Here is a 21,462-nt window from a genome sequence, read left to right as displayed (position 1 = left end):
TTAAATTACTGTAATAAAACAATTACTCCCTTAGAATTTTAATTTAGAATTTGTCTACTTCCAAAAAGGGTTTAAAGCAGTTACTATCAGACTGGCATTAGGTCATTTCAAACGTTGCGGAACACAGAGGATCTTCGTGTATTTAGCTTAACAATACAAAAAGATATTTTGCAACTATAAATATTCACTCTTACAACATGGTGGTAAGACTTTTCTTTGCAGAACAATCTTTGCCCTGTTACCTGCCAGATTCTTCTCTCGTGCTCAGTATGAGACAGTTAAGTAAAACGGAAAAACACTAAAAGCAACTGATTGGCAAACTTCTCACCCTAACTCAAACTTAGCACACAAAATTACTGTCTACCCAGTAGGGTTTTATGTCCTTTAACTGAAAAGGGCACTAAAAATAATTACTGTGGACTTGAGCTTTTCTCTTTCGGGGGAGGGTGGGGAATCACCTCTCTTACAAAGATAAAAGGCACAGAATTAAAGTCTTTCATCCTTTTTTGTATTGGTGCGATTATGAAATATTATGGCTTATACTTTAGCAAGAAAGTACTGGGAAGGTTATTATTAATCGACAATGAATGCCGTTGATACCTTCATGCTCTTTGAAGACATGATGCTCCGGCTTTGAAGCGCTGCATTTCTACACTGCTGACCTACAGGAACCTATGTTGAGGTGGTCCCACGGAAATACACGACTAACAGTTCATCTATTTCCTCCAGGAACCTTCAGGTTTTACCAAGCATCCTTACCCTAATTATCTAAATCTTTGAGACATAAATTATTTGATGTGGCTAAAAATCCTCCTGCTAGAATCTGAGTCCAATCCTTGTACGTTCTGATACTCGATTCTTTAACGAAACTGATCATTGAGCTAGGCTGACGCATGTCCGCCCGCCAAAATGTCCGCAGAAACGTTAAGAGAAGCTGTCATAAGGCCAGCTTGAGACACATCATAAATGGCCTTCGCTGTCCTTTGAGCTAATTATCTAACACCCGAAGAGAGTGCCGGTTCTAGTTAGAATCCGCGCGTCAGGTTCTCCAACCGTCAGAAGGGTGTGTGTGAGGGCAGGGAGGATTTTAAACCCCGTTTCAGGCCCCCTCCCTAGGCTGTAGGAAACCACCCACTCTGAAGCCCGGCGGGGGAGGAGTGCTGCAGCCAGCTGCCGAGGGAGCGCTCTGCGGCGAGGCCGTTTCCCTGAGTCACGGAGAGGGCGGGAGGCTGCCCCCGTCTGCCCCCGCCACGTCCTCCTGTAAGGGGCTCAGTCCAAACAGGCAGGGGTCGCAGGGGAAGGAAGCGGCACCCGTCATGCCTCAAGGTGGCCCAACAGCCACTTCACTCCCAGGAGACGCCGCATTTCCTTAAAACGCGCTCTCCATTCTGGCAGCAATCAGCCGACCCTTCCCCATCAGTATCACGTGCACCTGGAAGTACGTGGGTGGGACCTAAAGCGCCCACGGAAGTGACGTCGGTCGCCCCGAGTCGCATGATGTGGCAAAATGCAAAAAAAAAAAAAAAAAGTGGGGGTAGAAAAAGAAGATTGGCGAAAGTGATGAGTCTAAAAAAGTAGTCCCTCCGGTTCCTCTGTTGCCCCCCGTGTGGCGTCAGAAGCGAGGCTCCGGGCGCACAGCGCCCGGAATTCCTGCGCCCGCCGCACGCACCGCTCCGTGGAGGGGTACATAAGGCAGAGGGGTGAGGCGACTGGGCGGAGTTCTGTCGCCGGGATCCTTCCGCTGGGCTCAGCCGTTTCCGGAGTCTGCGCTGCGCCCGGTTCCGCCATTGCGGCTCTCCTGGCCCGTGGAGCCTCCGCCCCCGACCCGAGCTCTTTCGTCTGCGTGCCAGTTTCCTGCGTCCCCGGAGAGGATCCTGCTGAGCCCAGCCTCCCCCCTCCCCTTCTCCTCCTCTCCCTCGGAGAGCCCGGGCAGCCACTGCCCCGCAGCCCCAGTGACAGGAGGAGACCATTCCCCCCGACAGCGCCATGGCCCAGATTCTGCCAATTCGTTTTCAGGAGCATCTCCAGGTGCGGCCGGTCCCGGGCTGGTGAGGGCTGTGGAGAAGGTGGTAGGAATAGTGGAAGAAGCTGGAGTCTGGGCCCGAGCAGGATCGGAGCTGGAGGGGTGGGGGGGTTGTCGGTCTTTGGGGTAGATGGAGGAGGGGGCACTATCTTAGAAAGCTTAAACGGTTAAATGATGTGGGGCTTGGATGAAAGGACAGGAGTTGGGGTGCAAAGGGCTGCAAAGACCAAGCCTGGATCCAAAGGCCTCTCGATCTTGCTTCCTGGATGGCCAGAACTGCGCGTACAAACTCCCTCCTCCCCATTTTGTTCAGTTCATTCATTTGGGTAGGGGAGTGGGAGGGGGGATTCTCTCTTGTTTCTACCAGAGCAAGGATTCATATCCCCTGGGCCAGTGCGGGGCTGTCACCTTCCATTGCTCTCCTCTTTCCCTCTTCGTGTCTGCACCCAGGAGTTGTGGGGCGGGTGGGTTGGGGAGGAGCAACCTTTTTTTTTTTCCTCCCTCTGCGGCTCTCAACTGAGAAAGGCACCTTCTCCGGTGGTGGGGGTTGGGGGTGGTGGTGAGGCGGTGGCTTGTCTCTTGCCTTACTTGAGGCAGTAGGGACAGAAGGTCACTGAAAGAACGAAACGAGGGTAGAATGGGAGAACGCATTTCTCAGAGCGATGTCAATCTCAGAGTGTGTGGGGTCGAGCTCCCTAAGGAAACTCGCCTCCCCTCCCCACTTTTTTTTATTTCTTTGGGGATGTTGTGGCTCTTAACCCCTCTTTGGTTCTAGAAGGTAGGAAAGAGTGATACAGAGGTTATCTTCTAGTCTTCTCGAGTAGTAGCAGGTAGTTTTGAATATCTTCCTCAGGATCGCATGGAATTGAACAGAGCCCTGGGGACAGAGCACAGCTGCTCTGAGACCTGCGGGGCTATTTGGTCTGTAACTGGCTTCCCTTTAGTAAGTTCTAGAGTTCTTTCCCATGGTTCCTTATCCTGGAGGCAACATATTGTTGTCTCATCTGGCAGCATGCCAATCGCTGGCCTAGGCAGGTGACCATTGGAAGGCTTCACTGAATTAAACCTCTTCAGAGCTTTTGATTTTCCTGTGTCACCAATCCTGATTTTTACTGTAGCTGAAATAATTTATTCCTATTAATTTGCTTTCTTCCCAAATATCCCCTTAAAGAAACCTGCCTCAGCTCTATCGTCTGAAGGGCTAATTCCATAATGACAGAGAATGCAGTGGTTTGACATGACACTAATACCAGTGACTTATTAGACACTTTACCATTGAAGACCATTTTTATTTACATTCCCCCATTGGTATAACATACATAAAAGAGTCTTGTTAATAAAAGGTTTTAATATTCAGGCTATAAGTAACATAATTTCATATTTCTTTGCAGGTATTACCATGTTTGCACTAGCAAGGACTTATTTTCCTTTAAGGCTTGAAATGTAAAGAATAATAAATCTTTACCCATAAAATGAGTTAAATAATGCACTTTCTTCAGTCATCTGTAATTTTCAAATAACTCATCTGAAGTAATGGAATATACCTTGGCATATCTTGTCATATATATATAAATATATTTATGCCAATAATAAAAACACTTTTACAGAAGGTTAAAAACGTTAAATAACAAAGTGGAATTTTTTTTTAATCAATCCAAGTTTAATTGCTTTAGTTATTTTTGTTAAAGTGGGGTGGCAAATGAATGTGGAGAGTTGAGAAAGTGCTGTTCTTAAGTGTGAGGGGAAAACACGGGCTTGTTTTCATACTAAGCTGCATCTGAAATATCTTTCTGCAGACAAATGTTTATAAACCACACAAAGAATCAAGTACAGCTGCTGTTTATTTTCCATGGCAGATGTATAGCTCACTACTAAATCTTGTGGTGGTTCGAGTAATAGCTTTTCATTTCTTTTAAAGAGGAGACAAGAATTGTTAAATGATGCCAGAGATTGGAACCCAACCTTGTCACTTATTGAAGACAAATTTAATACATGTCTGTTTTGTAACTGGTTCAAAGTTTCAGCAGATACTTGAATGAAGCCATTTTCTTCTCAAATAATTTGAAGATTTTGAATATAAAGCAGATTTGCAAATTGAAAAATTCAGCCCTCTGTGTTTTGGATTGCTATGTCATGCCTAAAGTTAAGCTTGCTTAGCTAATATGACTGTGTGCTCCAGCTGATTAATTGCAGAGCGCAAATAACTACAGCCTCTTCCATGATAATATATCTCCTGACTTCATTATCTCCTACCTTTTGAAAAATTAATAAGGTTTTTGTTTTTTGAAGAGACAGGGTTTTTGCTGGAGGTCAGTGGCACTGTCACAGGTCACTGCAGCCTTGACCTACTGGGCTCAAGCCATCCTCCCACCTCAGCATCCTGAGTAGTTGGGACTACGGCCATGAGCCACCACACCTGGCTAATTTTTGTATTTTTTGTAGAGTTGGGGCTTCACTATGTTGTCCAGGCTAGTCTCGAATTCCTGGGCTCAAGCAATCCTTTGCCTTGGCCTCCCAAAGTGCTGGGATAATAGGTGTGAACCACTGAGCCCAACTAATAAGGATTATTTTAGTTGGCGTCTTAGGTCTCTGACCTCTGAGCTTCTACCAGTTTGCTAAGTAGCAGAAAACTTTCTGAAACACGTAGGATTAAAAACTGGAAACAAGAAATGAGGAACTTAAGTATGAGTATAGTTAGCTTGTGAAACTGTAAATGAACTTATTTTTATACCCTTTAACTGCATTATCCAACTGAAGGATCTGTTGTCATCAAGGCATGCACCTACAGCAAATGAATGTCAATAAATGAAGATTTTTTTCCTAGACTGTTTAGACTGATAGCGGTTAATAAATGAGTGCCTATTTGAGCAAGATATTGTTGGAATTGCAGATTCTATAAAAATCCTAGGCTACATATATAAAATATTGCCTGTGATTCTCAATTTTTTGGCGATTCTCAATTTTTTGGCACATTAACTATCTTTAGACCACTTGACACATACCAGTGTATTCCTAGATTCTTTGGGTCTTCAATTAAAAATCTCCCTACCCTGTTCTTTCCCCATTGATGCATAAATGCAGGCATGGAATGTGTTGTTGAGTCAAATGTTAGGGATTCTTGCTATAGTTAGTTTGGGTTGCAAATAGAAATCAATGCTAAGTACTGGGATTTACTACATGCTTAGTTGTACTCGCTGGAAGAGGTAAACTTCCTGAAATTATGCTGCAGCCTCATGGGAATAGCTTCTAAGTCTAAAATGTATCATATTCTTCAGAATTTTCTTGATGGTCAGTTTACTCAGTGTGTGGTTAATTTTAGTGAAAGTGCTTTCACTCTGATTAGGAAATAAGACACAGAATGGTGTGTGTGTAGAACACAGTCCTTTTCATTTGAGTATTTAGGAAAATTCACATTTCTGGAACCTTGGTAGTTGCTCTTGGACAATTGTTTCTTAGCGTAATTGGAATTTGTACCTTGCTTGTAAAAGGTTCCATTTATATCGAGTCCTCAGCTTCTTTGCAGAATTGTTTTTTCCATACATTTGTTTAACTCTATATGTTATTCAAATTATATTTAACAAGATGTTTTTCCTGTCATTGTTAACTGTTGTGGCTTTTTCTCTTTGAGTTATTGTCCAGTAGAACTTTCTTCAATGATGGAACTGTCTGCTAGCTACATAGGGATATTGAGCACTTGAAATGTGGCTGATGACTGAGGAACTAAATTTTTACTTCAATTTCTTTTTAATTAATTTAAATATAAATAGCCACAAGCGACAGCTGACTCTCATTGGACTGCACAATTATAGGCCATGCTGATGTGTTTTGTAAGTTTGAAGATTTATTTCACCACTTATGTTTATGTATTTAGAATATTTCTTTAGCTAAAATTAAAATGCTCGTTCAAAAGTTTTAACTGAATACTGTCTTGGAAAGTGGTGGTGATGAACGATAACTAGCAGCAGACTTCTTGAGACCTTATTATGTGCTGTAAATTTGGCTAGGTACTTTCAGATCTTCACTCAGTCCCCCTAGACACCTTTCTAAAAAGTGAGACTCAAAGTAGTGGGAATGCTGTCCGAATGGGATGTGTACCTGAGTCTTCTGACACAAAATATTTGGCCTTAGAAAGAGAAGTTATACAGTATCCTAGAGTGCTTTTTTTCTGTTGGACTTAGGCCCAGAGAGGTGAGTTCTCGCTACTTGTTTATAGATTAACGATGTGGTATAGTAGACAGAACAGGGCTTTAGGGGTTGTTGAAACTAATGCTGTCCAACAGAAAAATAATGTGAGCCACATACTTTTTTTTTTTTTTTTTTGAGACAGAGTCTCACTCTGTCACCTAGACGGGAGTGCGGTGGTACAATCTCGGCTCACTGCAACCTCCACCTGCCAGGTTCAAGTGATTCTTCTCCTGCCTCAGCCTCCTGAGTAACTGGGATTATAAGTGCCTGCCACCACGCCTGGCTAATTTTTGTATTTTTAGTAGAGATGGGGTTTTACCATGTTGGCCAGACTGGTCGTCAACTCCTGACCTCAAATGATCTGCCCACCTCGGCCTCCCAAAGTGCTGGGATTACAGGCATGAGCTGCTGCTCCTGGCTTCACATAAGTAATTTTAAGTATTCTAGTAGCCATGTTAAAAGTGAAAAAACAGATGAAATTAATTAATTTTGGGGTTTTTTTGGTAGAGACAGTCTCGCTGTATTGCTCAGGCTGGTCTCAAATTCTTGGGCTGAAGTGATCCCCTCGCCTTGGCCTCCCAAAGTGCTGGGATTACAGGCATGAGTCACCATGCCCTGCCTAGATAAAATTAAATTTAATATATTTTATTTAACTTGGGCTATGCAAAATATTATTTCAATATGTAATCAGTATAAATTTTACTAATGAGATACCTTACATTCTTTTTCATACTAAATTTTCTAAATCTAGTGTGTGTTTTTTTTTTCTTTTTTTGAGACAAAGTCTCGCTCTGTCGCCAGGCTGGAGTGCAGTGGCAGATCTTGGCTTACTGCAACCTCCCCCAACTAGGTTCAGTCTCCTGCCTCAGCCTCCCAAGTAGCTGGGACTACAGATGCGTGCCACCACACCCAGCTATTTTTTTTTTTTTTTGTATTTTTAGTAGAAATGGGGTTTCACCATGTTGGTCAGGATGGTCTCAATCTCTTGACCTTGTGATCTGCCTGTCGGCCTCCCAAAGTGTTAGGATTACAGGCGTGAGCCACTACGCCTGGCTATATATGTTTTATACTTAGATCACATATCAATTCAGACCCTGTTTTCATTGGAAATCCTGGTCCATATTTAGAGTTCATAAAATTTACAGTTAGAAAGACAGATTTGGGGCTGGGGGTAGTGGCTCATGCCTGTAAACTTAGCACTTTGTGAGCCAAGGTAGGAGCACTGCTTGAGCCCAGGAATTCGAGACCAGCCTAGATAACAGAGTAAGACCTCATCTCTATATTAAATAAACAAAAATGAAGAAAAAGAAAAGCAGATATGCAATACTTCAGTGATCCCAAACATATTTAAGTTTTCCAGTAATTGAATCACTTATTGGTTATTATTTAATTTTAGTTACTTTAAAATTATGGTAATCACATTTCAAGTGCTCATTATCGTATGTGGATTGTGACTTGTGGTTACCATATTGGACAACACAGGTTAGGTCTAACCTCTTGCTTCTTTTTCTCTGGGAAATGGGCATACTATCTCACAAAGTTATTATGAGGATCTGAGATCATGTATGTGAAAGTACTTTAGCACTTTAGGAGCATTAATTATTGACTAAATAATTTTTGTCCAGTACATTTTATTCAGATATCTCAACCAATGACACAATATTCATTTGCAGATCCAGCATTTTATGGTGTATAAGTATTTGGGGTTAGTTCATTTACCTAATATTTGAGTACTTACTGCAGATTAGGAACTGTGTTAGACCTTAGGGACAAGGTGGTAAACAGGATGTACTACACCTTGTATTCATGCTTCCATTGATGAGTTGGCAAAGGCTGTTCACTTGTCATTCCAACCATCGATGTTGTCTACTTGATTGTGGATCTTTTATGTATTTGAACATTTGATATTGTGCACAATTTAATACAAATAATTGATATGATACAAAGTTGATTACACTCTGAAACTGCCCCCAAAAAACTTTTAAATAAACCTTTTATTATGTCCCATGAGTCTCATTGTGTGCCACTGGTACATGTTAAATTAGGGTTCCTTGATCAGACATATTTGAAAAAAAATCTTAATGAATCATATCGGATAAAATACCCATATGGAGTGCCGGTCAGGCCTTTGTTAGAGTTATTGTATGTGTCCTTTTTTAGGGTGGTAGTGTTGAAGTGAATCTTCTCACTTAGATAAGCAGTAGATTCATAGCTAATATTTTACTCCTGTATATTAGAATGAGGCTGCTGCTTTAAGTTCATGTACGTATATGCCATGCGAAAACTACTTCATGAAATAAACCTGTCTTCTGAGCTACAGCAAAGTTTACAGCTCTGGGTGTCTTGTCTTCGCTTCTTGGTCAAGTGCCCGTGGCTAATGCTCTTAACTCAGGAGATGGCTGTAAGCTTGGACCTAAATGTATTATGCAAAACCCATCTGTCAGACTTTTGTGAGTCTCTTCTTTTGTATTATCTCCTTAAATTAAGATATAATTTAAGATATTTTGTCCTATCTTTTTTTTTTTTTTTTGAGACAGGGTCTCACTCTGTTACCCAGGCTGGAGTGCAGTGGCATGATCAAGGCCCACTGCAGCCTTGACCTCCCTGGGGTTAGGTGATCCTCCCACCTCAGCACTCCCCAAATAGCTGGGACTACAGGCGTGCACCACCAAACCCAGCTAATTTTTGTATTTTTTTGTAGAGTTGGGGTTTTGCCATGTTTCCCAGGATGGTCTCAAAATCCTGGGCTCAAGCAGTCTGCTGCGTCAGCCTCCCAAAGTGCTGGAATTACAAGTGTGAGACACCAAGCCTTGTCCTATTTTTGAGGCAATAACTCTTCAAATCTTAATTGTCCTGATATCTATTCCATAAAATCAAAATACATTGGCCATTATAGCTGTTTGAGCACCTGTTATGTGCCAAGAACTGTATTAAATATTTATGTTTATTATCTCATTTAATTAGCAAGGGAACCCTTGTGCTTAGGTCGGATTAGCCTTATTGTAGAGATTGGGCAACTGAAGTTCATAGCAGGTAACTTTTAGAATCACACAGCTAGTGAGCAGTCAGATTTTTAGTACTTGTTCTTTCATTTGGCTCATTGCCTCATTTGGTAAATGGTCTGTATCATTTGAACTGCAAAATATACCACAATTGTTTGTATCTATGCTGTGATGGTCTTTGATTCTAGTAGTACTGTTGTTTGTTTTTCGGGAAATATTTTTTATATTATGAGAAAAGTAGGAGACAGCAAACTAACATCTGACTTTATGCCTTGAATGATTATTTAGGTATATATTTTTTAAAGACTTTATCCTATTTCCTATTGGAAAATTGTGCAGGATGATTGGGATCCGGTTAACTTGTAACCAGGATTGTCTACATCCCTCTCAGAAGACTGAACTTGTCACACTTTCCTGTAGACTTTTTCTTACGGAAAAGAATGAATGTGTTCCAGTCTGAAGCCACTTGTGAAAGGAGGAAGCTTCTGCTTTCTGTTTTACTGTAAATTCATGTTTTTGTGTTTATACCAAAAAATAGAAGCTTGAACTCAAGGAAGGCAATTGTGCATGAAGGGGATAGGAAAGGAAGGTGACAATGGAATATATTTGTTCATTTTGAGTAGCATCATGGTAGAAGGGAAAATGGTTACAGACTTGTAGGGTTGTGCTTTGGAGGCAGACTGCCAGTACTGTTAATACTTCTTGTTCCTAATCCTTAAGTAAATAAGGATTTTAAGTTCTGAAGTAAAACAGTTTTAAAGATTATTTCTGAAACAATAGGAACCAGATCCACTAAAGCCGTATTTTGTTATGTTAAAAAATTTAAACTCTGCAGTGTGCTATTCTGGAAAATGTCTCAGATGTTTAATCTGGGCTTATCTATTTGATTCTGTCAGGTTTTCAGCTTGTCTCAACTTCCTCATTTATTAAAACAATATTTCCGGTTAATTTTAAAGTTAGACTACAGTATGTGTCTTTATAGTATAATATTTAGCCCTCAACCCTTTACAGACACTCAAATATTAGTTCTTCCCCTCCACCCTGGAAGAGTTTCCCTTTGTCCACTTGAGTTGAATATATGTGCCATACTAAAGGCAAAAAACTACCATCTACCCAGTTATTGAAGCCAAGATCTTGAAGTTACACCAGACTCTCTAATTTCTCATTTTCTGCATCCATCGATTTCTGGAGTTCCTCAGTGATGCACACTGCAGGGTCTCAGGGTTTAGTTTTTCGTGACCCTGGGTTGAAACTGGGAGTCATAGAAGATGAAAAAACGGGAATTGGATTGGGAGTTGACTCTGTCGTCCAGGCTGGAGTGCAGTGGTGCAATCTTGACTCACTGCAACTTCCGCCTCCCAGTTTCAAGCAATTCTCTTGCCTCAGTCTCCTGAGTAGCCGGGACTACACGTGCCCGCCACCATGCCTGGTGAATTTTTTTTGTATTTTTAGTAGAGATGGGGTTTCACCATGTTGGCCAGGCTGGTCTCAAACTCCTGACCTCAAATAATCTACCTACCTCAGCCTCCCAAAGTGCTGGGATTACAGGCGTGAGCCACCGCGCCTGGCCAACTTGCATTTATTTCTGATTAGCTGCTCATCTGAGAAAGATGGCTTAAAAAAACCACCAGAGTGGACAGACTGAAGCTAAAGACTATCAGTATATATGCTGTGCTTGGCAAACAGCTGACTTTGGATAGATCTCATTATTTAAAGATGAATAATAAGGGGGAAAAGACGAGTAGAGAGAACGTGGTTTACAAAAACTCATCTCTTTCTCCAGTCTCTGCAATACTCTATATTTGGTCATATTGAACTATGAAAATCTAAGGCAGGTTTCTTTTTTGTTTTTTTTTTTTTTTTTTTTTTTTTTTTGAGACGGAGTCTCGCTGTGTCTCCCAGGCTGGAGTGCAGTGGCGTGATCTCGGCTCACTGCAAGCTCCGCCTCCCGGGTTCACGGCATTCTCCCGCCTCAGCCTCCCAAGTAGCTGGGACTACAGGCGCCCGCTACCGCGCCCGGCTAGTTTTTTGTATTTTTAGTAGAGACGGGGTTTCACCGTGTTAGCCAGGATAGTCTCGATCTCCTGACCTCGTGATCCACCCTCCTCGGCCTCCCAAAGTGCTAGGATTACAGGCTTGAGCCACCGCGCCCGGCTCTTTTTTTGTTTTTTAACCACAAATACCCTCAGGAAAGAGTCTCCTTATGAAAAGCCTTACTGAATCTCCATAGTATTATGTCCTGTCACAGTTGCTTCTATTGTGAGCACCCAAATGCTGTTTGGCAAAGGCTGCTGCAGGCTTGAAATCAACTGGATTAGTGAGAGACAAATTTTACACATCTACAGTTCTCCTGTGTATGACCTCACAGTTGGAACTGTTGGATGTTATAAGCAGATGATTTAAATATCCCTTGAAAAGCAGTCCATTCGGGCATATTTCTAGAGATGATTTTTTTTTTTTTTTTTTGAGATGGAGTCTTGCTCTAACACCCAGGTTGGAGTGCAGTGGTGTGATCTCGGCTCACTGCAACCTCCACCTCCCAGGTTCAAGCGATTCTCCTGCCTCAGCCTCCCGAGTAGCTGGGATTACAGGTGCCCGCCACCATGCCTGGCTAATTTTTGTAATTTTAGTGGAGACGGGATTTCACCATGTTGTCCAGGCTGGTCTCGAACTCCTGACCTTGTGATCTGCCTGCCTCGCCCTCCCAAAGTGCTAGGATTACAGGCATGAGCCACTGCACCCAACCTAGAGATCATAATTTACATAGAAAGATAAGGGAAAAACAACTCTCCTAATATGCAGATAGATTTGATGTTATAAAATTGCATCAGTATGATTGCACTCCAATGGATTTTTGAAAAGCATTGTGAAATGGAGATGACTTTCTAGTGCTGATGTCAAAAATGCATATGAAGAGTTTAAATATAATTTTGTTTGGTGTGTGTTGTTTTGTTTTTTTGAGACAGGGTCTTGCTCTGTCACGAAGGGTGGAGTACAGTGGCGAGATCATGGCTCACCACAGCCTCGACTTCCCAGGTTCCAGCCATCCTCTCATCTCACCTCAGCCTCCCAAGTAGCTGGGACTACAGGCATGTGCCGCCACACCCAGCCAATTTTTGTATTTTTTGTAGAAACAGGGTTTGGCCATGTCACCCAGGCTGGTCTCGAACTCCTGAGCCCAAGCAATCTGCCCGCCTTGGCCTCCCAAAGTGCTGGGATTACAGGCGGGAGCCACTGTGCGTGGCCTGATTTTAAATGTCTGTAAAGTAAGTGAAATGACTAGTTGAATTGTACATTAAATATATCTAATCCCTAAGAGTTTATAATGTAAAGGGATCAAAACTTTTTCAAATAACAAAATTAACCATTTTAAAGTGAACAATTTAGTGGTATTTAGTGTATTCACAGTGTCGTGCAGCCAACACCTGTATCTAGTTCCAAGACATTTTCATCTCCCAAAAAGGAAACCCCATACACGTGAAGCAGTCTCTCTCCCATCTCCCTCCTCCCATCCCCTGGCAACTGCTAATTTGCTTTTTGTCTCTATGGATTTACCTATTCTGGATATTTCGCATAAATGGAATTATACAATAAGTGACCATTTGTTTCTGCCTTCTTTCACTAAGCATAATCTTGGAGATTCTTCCATGTTATAGCATATATCAGACTTCATTCCTTTATGGCTGAATAATACTTCACTGAATGAATATATCAACATTTTATTTGTCCTTTCATCAGTTGGTGGACATTTGAGTTCTTTCTACCTTTTGGCTGTTGTGACTAGTGCTGTTGCAAACATTCATATACAAGTTTTTGTTTGAATGCCTGTTTTCATTTCTTCTAGATAAATACTTAGAAGTGGAATTGCTGGGTCATATGGTAATTTCTCTCTTTCAACTTTTTGAGAGACTACGAAACTGTTTTCCACAGTGGTGGCACCATTTGCCATGCCCACTAGCAATATATGAGAGTTCCATTTTCTTCACATCTTCTGACAGCTTTTTGGGGTGTTGGGATGATTAGTCTAACTGGGAAAATAAGTACCTTATTTGGGCCTATATGGTATTTTTAATTCTGTGTCCACTCCTAAACTCTGTAGCGCTGCCCTCCCTTATATTGTGTGTCCTGTTTTAGATTGTTTCCATTTCTTCTGAGACACTGCATATACCCCTACATGTATCTGTGCTAGGCATACATCCCTGTAACTTCATGGCATTGTTGTGATTGCTGTGTAGCTGTTACATATACTGAGTGGAAGGGAGTTTCTCATTTGCTGTAGAACTCTCTGTGCATTAGTGTAGTGTCGGGCACACAGTAGCTGCTCAGGAATTTTTTAAATATATGATAATTGGGAAAACTACAGAGCTAGGGAGAGATCTGAAGAAATACTAGAAATTTTTTTCAGATGGAATCAGAAGAAAACTTTACAAAATTGTTGACATCATCTGTGGCATGCAGCAAAAGTTGATGTAAAAGGAACAGAAAGACCTATGGAGATAATGGGATGTAATAACATAAAACATACTGAAACAATTGGTTTTGAAATCAGTTAAGAGCAGAACTGGAATTCCTACTCTGTGGAATGAATCAGCAATGTGGAAGGAGTAATATTTTTTTTTAAGATTTTGAATTTAGGCTGGGTGCAGTGGCTCACGAGGTAGGTGGATTGCTTCAACCCAGGCATTTGAGACTAGCCTGGACAGCATGGCCAAACCCTATCTCTACAAAAAGTACAAAATTTAGCTGGGTGTGGTGGCATGTGCCTGCAGTCCCATATACTTGGGAGGCTGAGGTGGATGGATCACCTGAGCCTGGAAAGTCGAGGCTGCAGTAGGCTGAAATCATGCCACTGCACTCAAACCTGGCAGACAGAGTGAGACCCTGTCCCAAAAAGAAAAAAATAAAAATTAGAAGTAAATCCCAGAATTAAGTAAAAGTGGTGTGTGACAGAATAGGTTACAAATTTAAGAATTTTAGAAACCAAAATAATTGGAATGGAAACTCTTTTCAATGAAAGAAAACTTTTGTAATTTGAAAGAACCAAAATTAAAAGGGTTTAGTGTTTGGAACAGGCCTCAGGAAGTTGTAATACCATGAATTTAAAAAAACAAAACAAAAGAAACTCAGGAGGCCAAGGCACAAGAATTGCTTGAACCCAGGAGCTGGAGGTTGCATTGAGCCAAGATTGCGCCACTGCATGCCAGCCTGTGCGACAGAGCGAGACTCTGTCTGAAAAACAAAAAAAAATCCCCAAAACTATGAGCATCTAGGGCACATCCTCTTCCTGACCAAAAAAATCAAGGTAATAGTAGTTTTTTAACCCTGAATTTTAGATAGTGAAGCAGTGTCTATAGTTTTTGAGATGGAAAGTGTCTTGTTTTTAGAAGACATGAGTCTCACTTGAACCCCCAAAGAGCCTCTGAGAGCCTAAAACCTGTTTTTTCTCCCCTAGGTTGTTTCCTCACTAGTAATGACAAAGTTACAGTCAGCACAAAAATAAGCAAAGGGGACAGTTTCACACAAAAATCGTACATGAAATATTGAGTTTGTGTTAAGTTGCTAAATAATGGATGCTCAATATGTATTAATTGAAAGCAAATCATAGTGGTTTAATCATTTTAATGTCATTTTGAACTCCCTGAATTTGTTAATATTAAATCATTTTGAGATAATCTGTAACTCCTCATGCTGATTGTTAGTTATTTCATTCACTTATTTGAAAACAGTATTTGTGGCATTTAAGCTCACAGGAAAATATTCCAGGCCGGTTGCAGTGGCTCACTCCTGCAATCCCAATACTTTGGGAGGCTGAGGTGGGTGGATCGCTTGAGATCACGAGTTTGAGACCAGCCTGGCCAACATGGTGAAACCCCGTCTCTACTGAAAAAATACAAAAATTAGTCGGGCGTGATGGTGCATTCCTGTAGTCCCAGCTACTGAGGAGACTGAGGCAGGAGAATGGCTTGAACCTGGGAGGCGGAGGTTGCAGTGAGCTGAAATCGTGCCATTGCACTCCAGCCTGGGCGACAGAGCAAGACTCAATCTCAATAAAAGAAAAGAAAAAAAAGAAAATACTCTAGTGACCCAATTGTAAAATAAAATGGTTCTAGTCTTATAACTTGTAGCACCTAGTAGGCTGAGTGTGCTTTAAATGATTGATCTAACTAGAATAATGTGGGATAGAGCATAATGTCTAAATTTCCTGGGGTCCCTCAGTATAGGGTAGAAAGATACATGAATATATATAATTGTGATAGGGTTGATGGAATGTAATACTAGGCTCCCACTTAAATGTATATTTGTGAAGTCACTGGGAAGTTGTGTCATAGAATGAAGTTTCTCAAGGATCTTTATAACTTGAATATTAAGGGGACTGTCCAGACATTTTATTCTTATCAGGAAACCAAGCCTTTAATGTCTGCCTGGTTACATTCATTTATAACATCCTTTATGCTAAGTCAGCAATAAGTATTATATATATTTTCTGAGACGAGGTCTTGCTCTGTCACCCAGGCTGAATGCAGGGGTGCAATCACAGCTCGCTGCAGCCTCTGCCTCCTGGACTCAAACAATCTTCCCACCTCAGCCTGCCAACTAGCTAGGACTACAGGTACACACCACCACACATGGCCAGTTTTTTTATTTTTTGTAGGGACAGGGTCTTGCCATGTTGCCCAGGCTGGTCTTGAACACCTGGGCTTGAGAGGTCCTCCCACCTTGGCCTGCAAAAGTGCTGGGATTACAGGCATGAGCCATTGTGCCTGGCCTTGAGCCCTCAAAGTAAACCCGTTTCTGGTTCTTTGAATGGTAGGTTCGGATATATTCTGCACAACTTCTCGCCCCTTCCATTGAATGTAGCTATGGTAGCAGCATTTGGTTGTTTTGGGCTGCTGAATTGCATTTACACAGGGGCATAATCTTGGTAAGTCATATCCATCTCCAAGATTTGGGGCATAAAAACTCCTGTATTTCCCTGCAGCTTGGTTAACATTGGCCTAATTGATCTGATATCATGTAATTGTTGGATTACTTTTTTAAGAATGCATTAAATATAAAGTTTTTGAAAATTTCCAATCAGCAGTTGATTACAAGTAGGAAAAATTCTTTGTCTTTGAGCCTCCTGGTAGTTTACCAAAGCTAATAGTCTGACAACCTCTCTCCAACTGTGGATGCTTCCTGAATATATTGCTTAAATTTGGAGTTTGTGACCAGAATCAAAAATTCTAAGAGACGGTGATTCTCTCAAAGGCTAACATGGAGTAGAAAAAAACTACATGTTTAAGTGTGGGGACAGCAAGCATTAAAGGCATTTTTATTTGTTGCTTGAAATCTGTGGAGCCTACAGAAAAGAGTGGCTGGTATCCTGTTGATGGAAGAACTAAAGGAATGCTGCATTCTCAGCATTTCTTATTTCCTGTAGAATACAGCAACTGCAGTTTTTATTTGACATTCTGCTAGTTTCCAGGAAGGGCTCAATGAAGTGACTGCTGTCAGCATCTTTTTTCACCGTAATTGATACTAGAGAAGGTAGAGGATGTTTAGGAGCTTTTAAAGGAAATTATGTTTAGTGAAATACTTGGGTTAGGAAGTTAACCAAATCTTTAAGTACTGACTTAAAAATTCTTGTATTGAGAGATTAATGGTATCAGAATGACATACTAATATCATCAGGTCTCTCAGATTGTTGACCTATTAACTCTATAGTGGTAACACTTCTAAAGTCCTTGGTAAGATACAAAATTCATTTGCAGAAAATTGCTCCATCTGAAATATAGTAGCTCATACATACTTCCTTTACATTTTCCCTATTTAGATGAAACAAGGAGGATCTGGAAAGTGTGAAGCCAAGCAATAATTGTGAAACATAAGTCCTTAGTAATGCTGTCATAAACTGGTTTTCATGTATTTTGATTTTCAGCTGATACAGCTGGTGAATGAGTTATACTACAAGTTTATGAGTCATTCATTAGGAAACAAACTCTTAGGTATACTTATAGAGAAGCCAATTTCCAATGAGTTTATTCTTAACTGATCAAATGTGAGAACTGATGGTTGAAATTAGTATGCTCAAAGCAAATCTATTACTCCTTTAATTATGTGGTGTCTGTAGGCACAAACAGATAGATTGGAATGATTGCTGAGAGTGCGCCTTGGTGCTAATGGAGAGTTGTCTTTAGGTAGTTAAAGAATTAGGCCTTGAAAAAATTATGATTTTATTTGGTCGTACGTTTTAAGCTAGCATTTTCTGCCCTTAATGTATATAGTATTGAATTAAATATATCAATAGGACCATGGCCTCTTTGCTCCTCTTAACAATATTTTCATAGTTTGATCACTAATATATTCTGTTAAGATGCTCATGCAACACCACTAAGTTTCCTGATTCCTTGATCTATCAGGGTTTCCCCATTCTGTCTTTAGGAGCATGTGAACAAAGCAAATTAGCCCAGGTAAGGTTTGAGTATATAACAGTAGCATGATGCCAAAAACAGTCTGTTTAAGAACAGTCTATATCGACTGGGCGCGGTGGCTCATGCCTGCAGTCCCAGCATTTTGGGAGGCCGAGGCGGGCAGATCACCTGAGGTCAGGAGTTTGAGACCAGCCTGACCAACATGGAGAAACCCCGTCTCTCTAAAAATACAAAATTAGCCAGGCATGGTGGCACATGCCTGTAATCCTAACTACTTGGGAGGCTGAGGCAGAATGGCTTGAACCCGGGAGGTGGAGTTTGTTGTGAACCGAGATCGCACCATTGCACTCCAGCCTGGGCAACAAGAGCAAAACTACGAACAGTCTATATTATAATACCATAGTCCCAGAACTAGAAGTTCATCAAATAATAGAGTGCTCTGTGCTCCCACACTAAGAGCTTGATGTGTGTTAAATCACCTTAACCTTTCAGGTAGCACCTAGGCATGCTGCTTTGCTCCCTCTCAAGTAAGGATGGATACTTTTTCCCTTTCCATTTTCCATATTTACAATCAAATGGAGTATATTTTCAAAACCAAGACAGGAAAAACAAAGTTTAAACCATTAAAAACTGATGAGCATTCAACGTAGATTTCTGAGTCTCATTGCTGATGTGTTTTTTTGTTTGTTTGGTTTTTTTTTTTTTTTGGGAGACAGTCTTGCTCTGTCGCCCAGGCTGGAGTGCGGTGGCGCAATCTCGGCTCACTGCAACCTCTGCTTCCCTTGTTGCCCAGGCTGGTCTCGAACTGAACTCCAGGCCTCAGGCTAGTCTCCTACCTCAACCTCCAAAAGCACTGGGATTACAGGTGTGAACCACCATGCCCAGTCTTATAAATTTGCTTGTCTTTGTTTGTTTTGCTTAAACATTTTAAGTAAATTCAGGCTATCATATTTTACCTGTAAATACTTCAGCTTGCATCTTTAGAAAATAAGGACATTTTCTTTCTTTCTTTTTTTTTTTTTTTTTTTCTCTTGAGATGGAGTTTCACTCTTGTCACCCAGGCTGGAGTGCAATGGCACAATCTTGGCTTACTGCAGCCTTTGCCTTCTGGGTTCAAGCGATTCTCCTGCCTCAGTCTCCCGAGTAGCTGGGATTACAGGTGCCCACCACCATGCCTGGCTAATTTTTTTTGTTTGTTTTTGTATTTTTAGTAGAGACGGGGTTTCACCATGTTGGCCAGGCTGGTCTTGAACTCTGGGCCTCAGGTAATCCGCCCACCTCAGCCTCCCAAAGTGCTGGGATTACAGGAATGAGTTACCACATCTCGCCAGGACATTTTCTTATTATATTATTTATAGCGCCCTGATATTTAAGAACTATCAGAAAACCAGTCCATATTCATATTTTCTCATTGTCCCTAAATATTGTTTGGTTTAAATCAGAATCCAGGAATGATCATGTTACTTTCAGTTACGTCTCTGAAGTTTCTTCTTTTTTTTTTCTTTTGATATGGAGTCTCGTTCTGTCGCCCAGGCTGGAGTGCAGTGGCGCAATCTTGGCTCACTGCAAGCTCCGCCTCCTGGGTTCACGCCATTCTCCTGCCTCCGCCTCCCGAGTAGCTGGAACTACAGGCACCCACCACCACGCCCAGCTAATTTTTTGTATTTTTAGTAGAGACGGGGTTTCACCGTGTTAGCCAGGATGGTCTCGATCTCCTGACCTCATGATCCGCCCGTCTCGGCCTTCCAAAGTGCTGGGATTACAGGCTTGAGCCACCGCACCCAACCTGAAGTTTCTTTAAAAATAAAAAATAAAAAAAAAGTTTGTTTTTTTTTTTGGCCTGGCGCGGTGACTCATGCTTGTAATCCCAGCACTTTGGGAGGCCGAGGCCCTTAAGCCCAGGAGTTGGAGACCAGCCTGGGAAACAAAGTGCTACCTTGTCTCTACAAAAAAAAAAAAAAAAATTAGCTGGGCATGGTGGCGTATGGGTGGTCCCATCTATTTGGAAGGCTACTATTATCAGTAGTTAAAAGAAATTCACACCCAGAGCTTCAGCCAACCTATGGACAGCTGAATTAAGCAGCCCAGGAGTTTGAAGCTGCAGTGACACATGATTGGGCCACTGAATTCCACCCTGGGCCACAACAGAACAAGACCCTGTATCAGAAAAAAAAAAAATTGGAAGTCCTAAAGTGTAATTTTCTTTTCTCCTCACCTCCCCAACAAAAACAAACTTTAAAAAAAAAAAAAAAAAAAAGCATTTTGTAGTGTCCGAGTCAGTTAAGCAGCCAGAGACCACAAATCTATTATCAGTAGTTAAAAGAAATTCACTCCAGAGTTTCAGCCAACCTATGGACAGCTGAATTAAGCAGATAGTAAAATGCAAATGCAAAAAAGCTAATCTTGAGCTGGCTTAAAGTACTGATACGTTGTATATGTTAATAGTTAATATCAGTGAGCTCTGGATTGCTTGATCCCAGGAGTTTAAGGATACAGTGAGCTATGATCACACCACTGCACTCCAGCTTGGGTGACAGAGTGAGACCCTATCTCAAAAAATCCGAAACAAAAGGCAGTATCTATTGAGCTGCTAGATGTCAGGCATTGTTCTTTGCATTCACATTAAATCTTCACACCTCTGAGATATAAAATGTCATCTCAGATGTTTCAGATGAGGAAACATAAACACAGCCTCTGTTCTCTAGATCAGTGGTCCACAACCTTTTTGGCATCAGGGACCCGTTTTGTCGAAGACAATTTTTCCACTGATTGGGGGTGGAAGTGGGGTGGGAGTGGAGTGGGATGGTCTCAGATGAAATTGTTTCACCTCAGATCACCAGGCATTAGTTAGATTCTCATAAGGAGTGAGCATCCTAGATCCCTCGCCTGCACAGTTCACGATAGGGTTCGCGTGCCTATGAGAATCTAATGCTGCGGCTGAAATGGCAGGAGGTAGAGCTCAGGCAGTGATGCCTGCTCATTGGCTGCTCACCTCCTGCTTTGTGGCCCAGTTGCTAACAGGCAACGGACGGATACTGGTCCGCAGCCTGTGGTTCGGGACCCCTGCTCTAGATTATGGGGAAGCCGAAGTACTATTTTCTCATTATAAAAACAGAATCCTACCTTTTACTTCCCACCTCCTCCTGTTAATGGAAGTTGGAATGGAGAAGGAAGGAGATGCCAGGGAAAGGAAGCATTTTAAAATCATTTGTAACATGTAACTCCAGGGTACTTCAGAGTTTTGAAGAATAAATAGGGAATAAATTTGTTTAATTACCTTTTTAGATCCAGGTTTAGGTGCCACTTGCAGGCCAAAATCTAATCTGGAAACCAAATGAGTTACAAAGTTTGGGTGCTTTTCTGTAAAAACAAGGAAGCAGTTTATTTGTATACTTTTGTGTCTTGTGCCATTCTGTTGGAAAAGGGCGGAGGAAATACATACTTTCATATGCTACAGGATAGCTCTGAGATGCAAAAGTATCTCTAATTGCTTAGGGGAGAAGGGTATTACTGGAAAGATGGGGTGGGTGACTTTTCGTAGTATAACCTTTGTGAGATTTTAGTGCTTTACTGTATGCACATGATAACTATTCAAAAAAACAAGCCCGTTTTTTGGACCCTAGTTTACTGACTCCATATTCTTGTAACAGCAAAATTAGAATTCTTTTAAGTTAAAAAAAACTTTATCATAGGAATATCCAAGCATGTCTTAAAATAGGATATCCCCAGCTTCAACACTAATGGCATTTTGCAGATTGAGAGGATAATAAAATGTAGCTGTAGTTTGGATACTACATGTATCCAGATATACTACATGTATTTCAGATATGTCCTCTGAAAA

General features: G+C 41.4%; 1 protein-coding gene across 2 annotated transcripts in view; it reads left to right on the top strand.

Annotated features, from left to right (window-relative positions):
* The first annotated feature begins 1,773 nt into the window (after nt 1–1,773).
* The window catches only part of CLTC (clathrin heavy chain), a 75,071-nt gene continuing 55,382 nt past the window's right edge, over nt 1,774–21,462 (top strand). For both annotated transcript variants that reach the window (XM_003912836.5, XM_009190385.4), the window contains exon 1: nt 1,774–2,028. In XM_003912836.5, coding sequence (XP_003912885.2) covers nt 1,987–2,028 — 42 coding nt within the window. In that variant the 5' untranslated portion in view covers nt 1,774–1,986. The remainder of the gene's footprint in view (nt 2,029–21,462) is intronic.

Source organism: Papio anubis, chromosome 17 (genome assembly GCF_008728515.1).
Source record: "Papio anubis isolate 15944 chromosome 17, Panubis1.0, whole genome shotgun sequence".
Lineage (NCBI taxonomy): Eukaryota > Metazoa > Chordata > Mammalia > Primates > Cercopithecidae > Papio > Papio anubis.
Note: the sequence above shows the minus strand (reverse complement) of the source record. Positions and strands in the feature narration are given on the sequence as shown.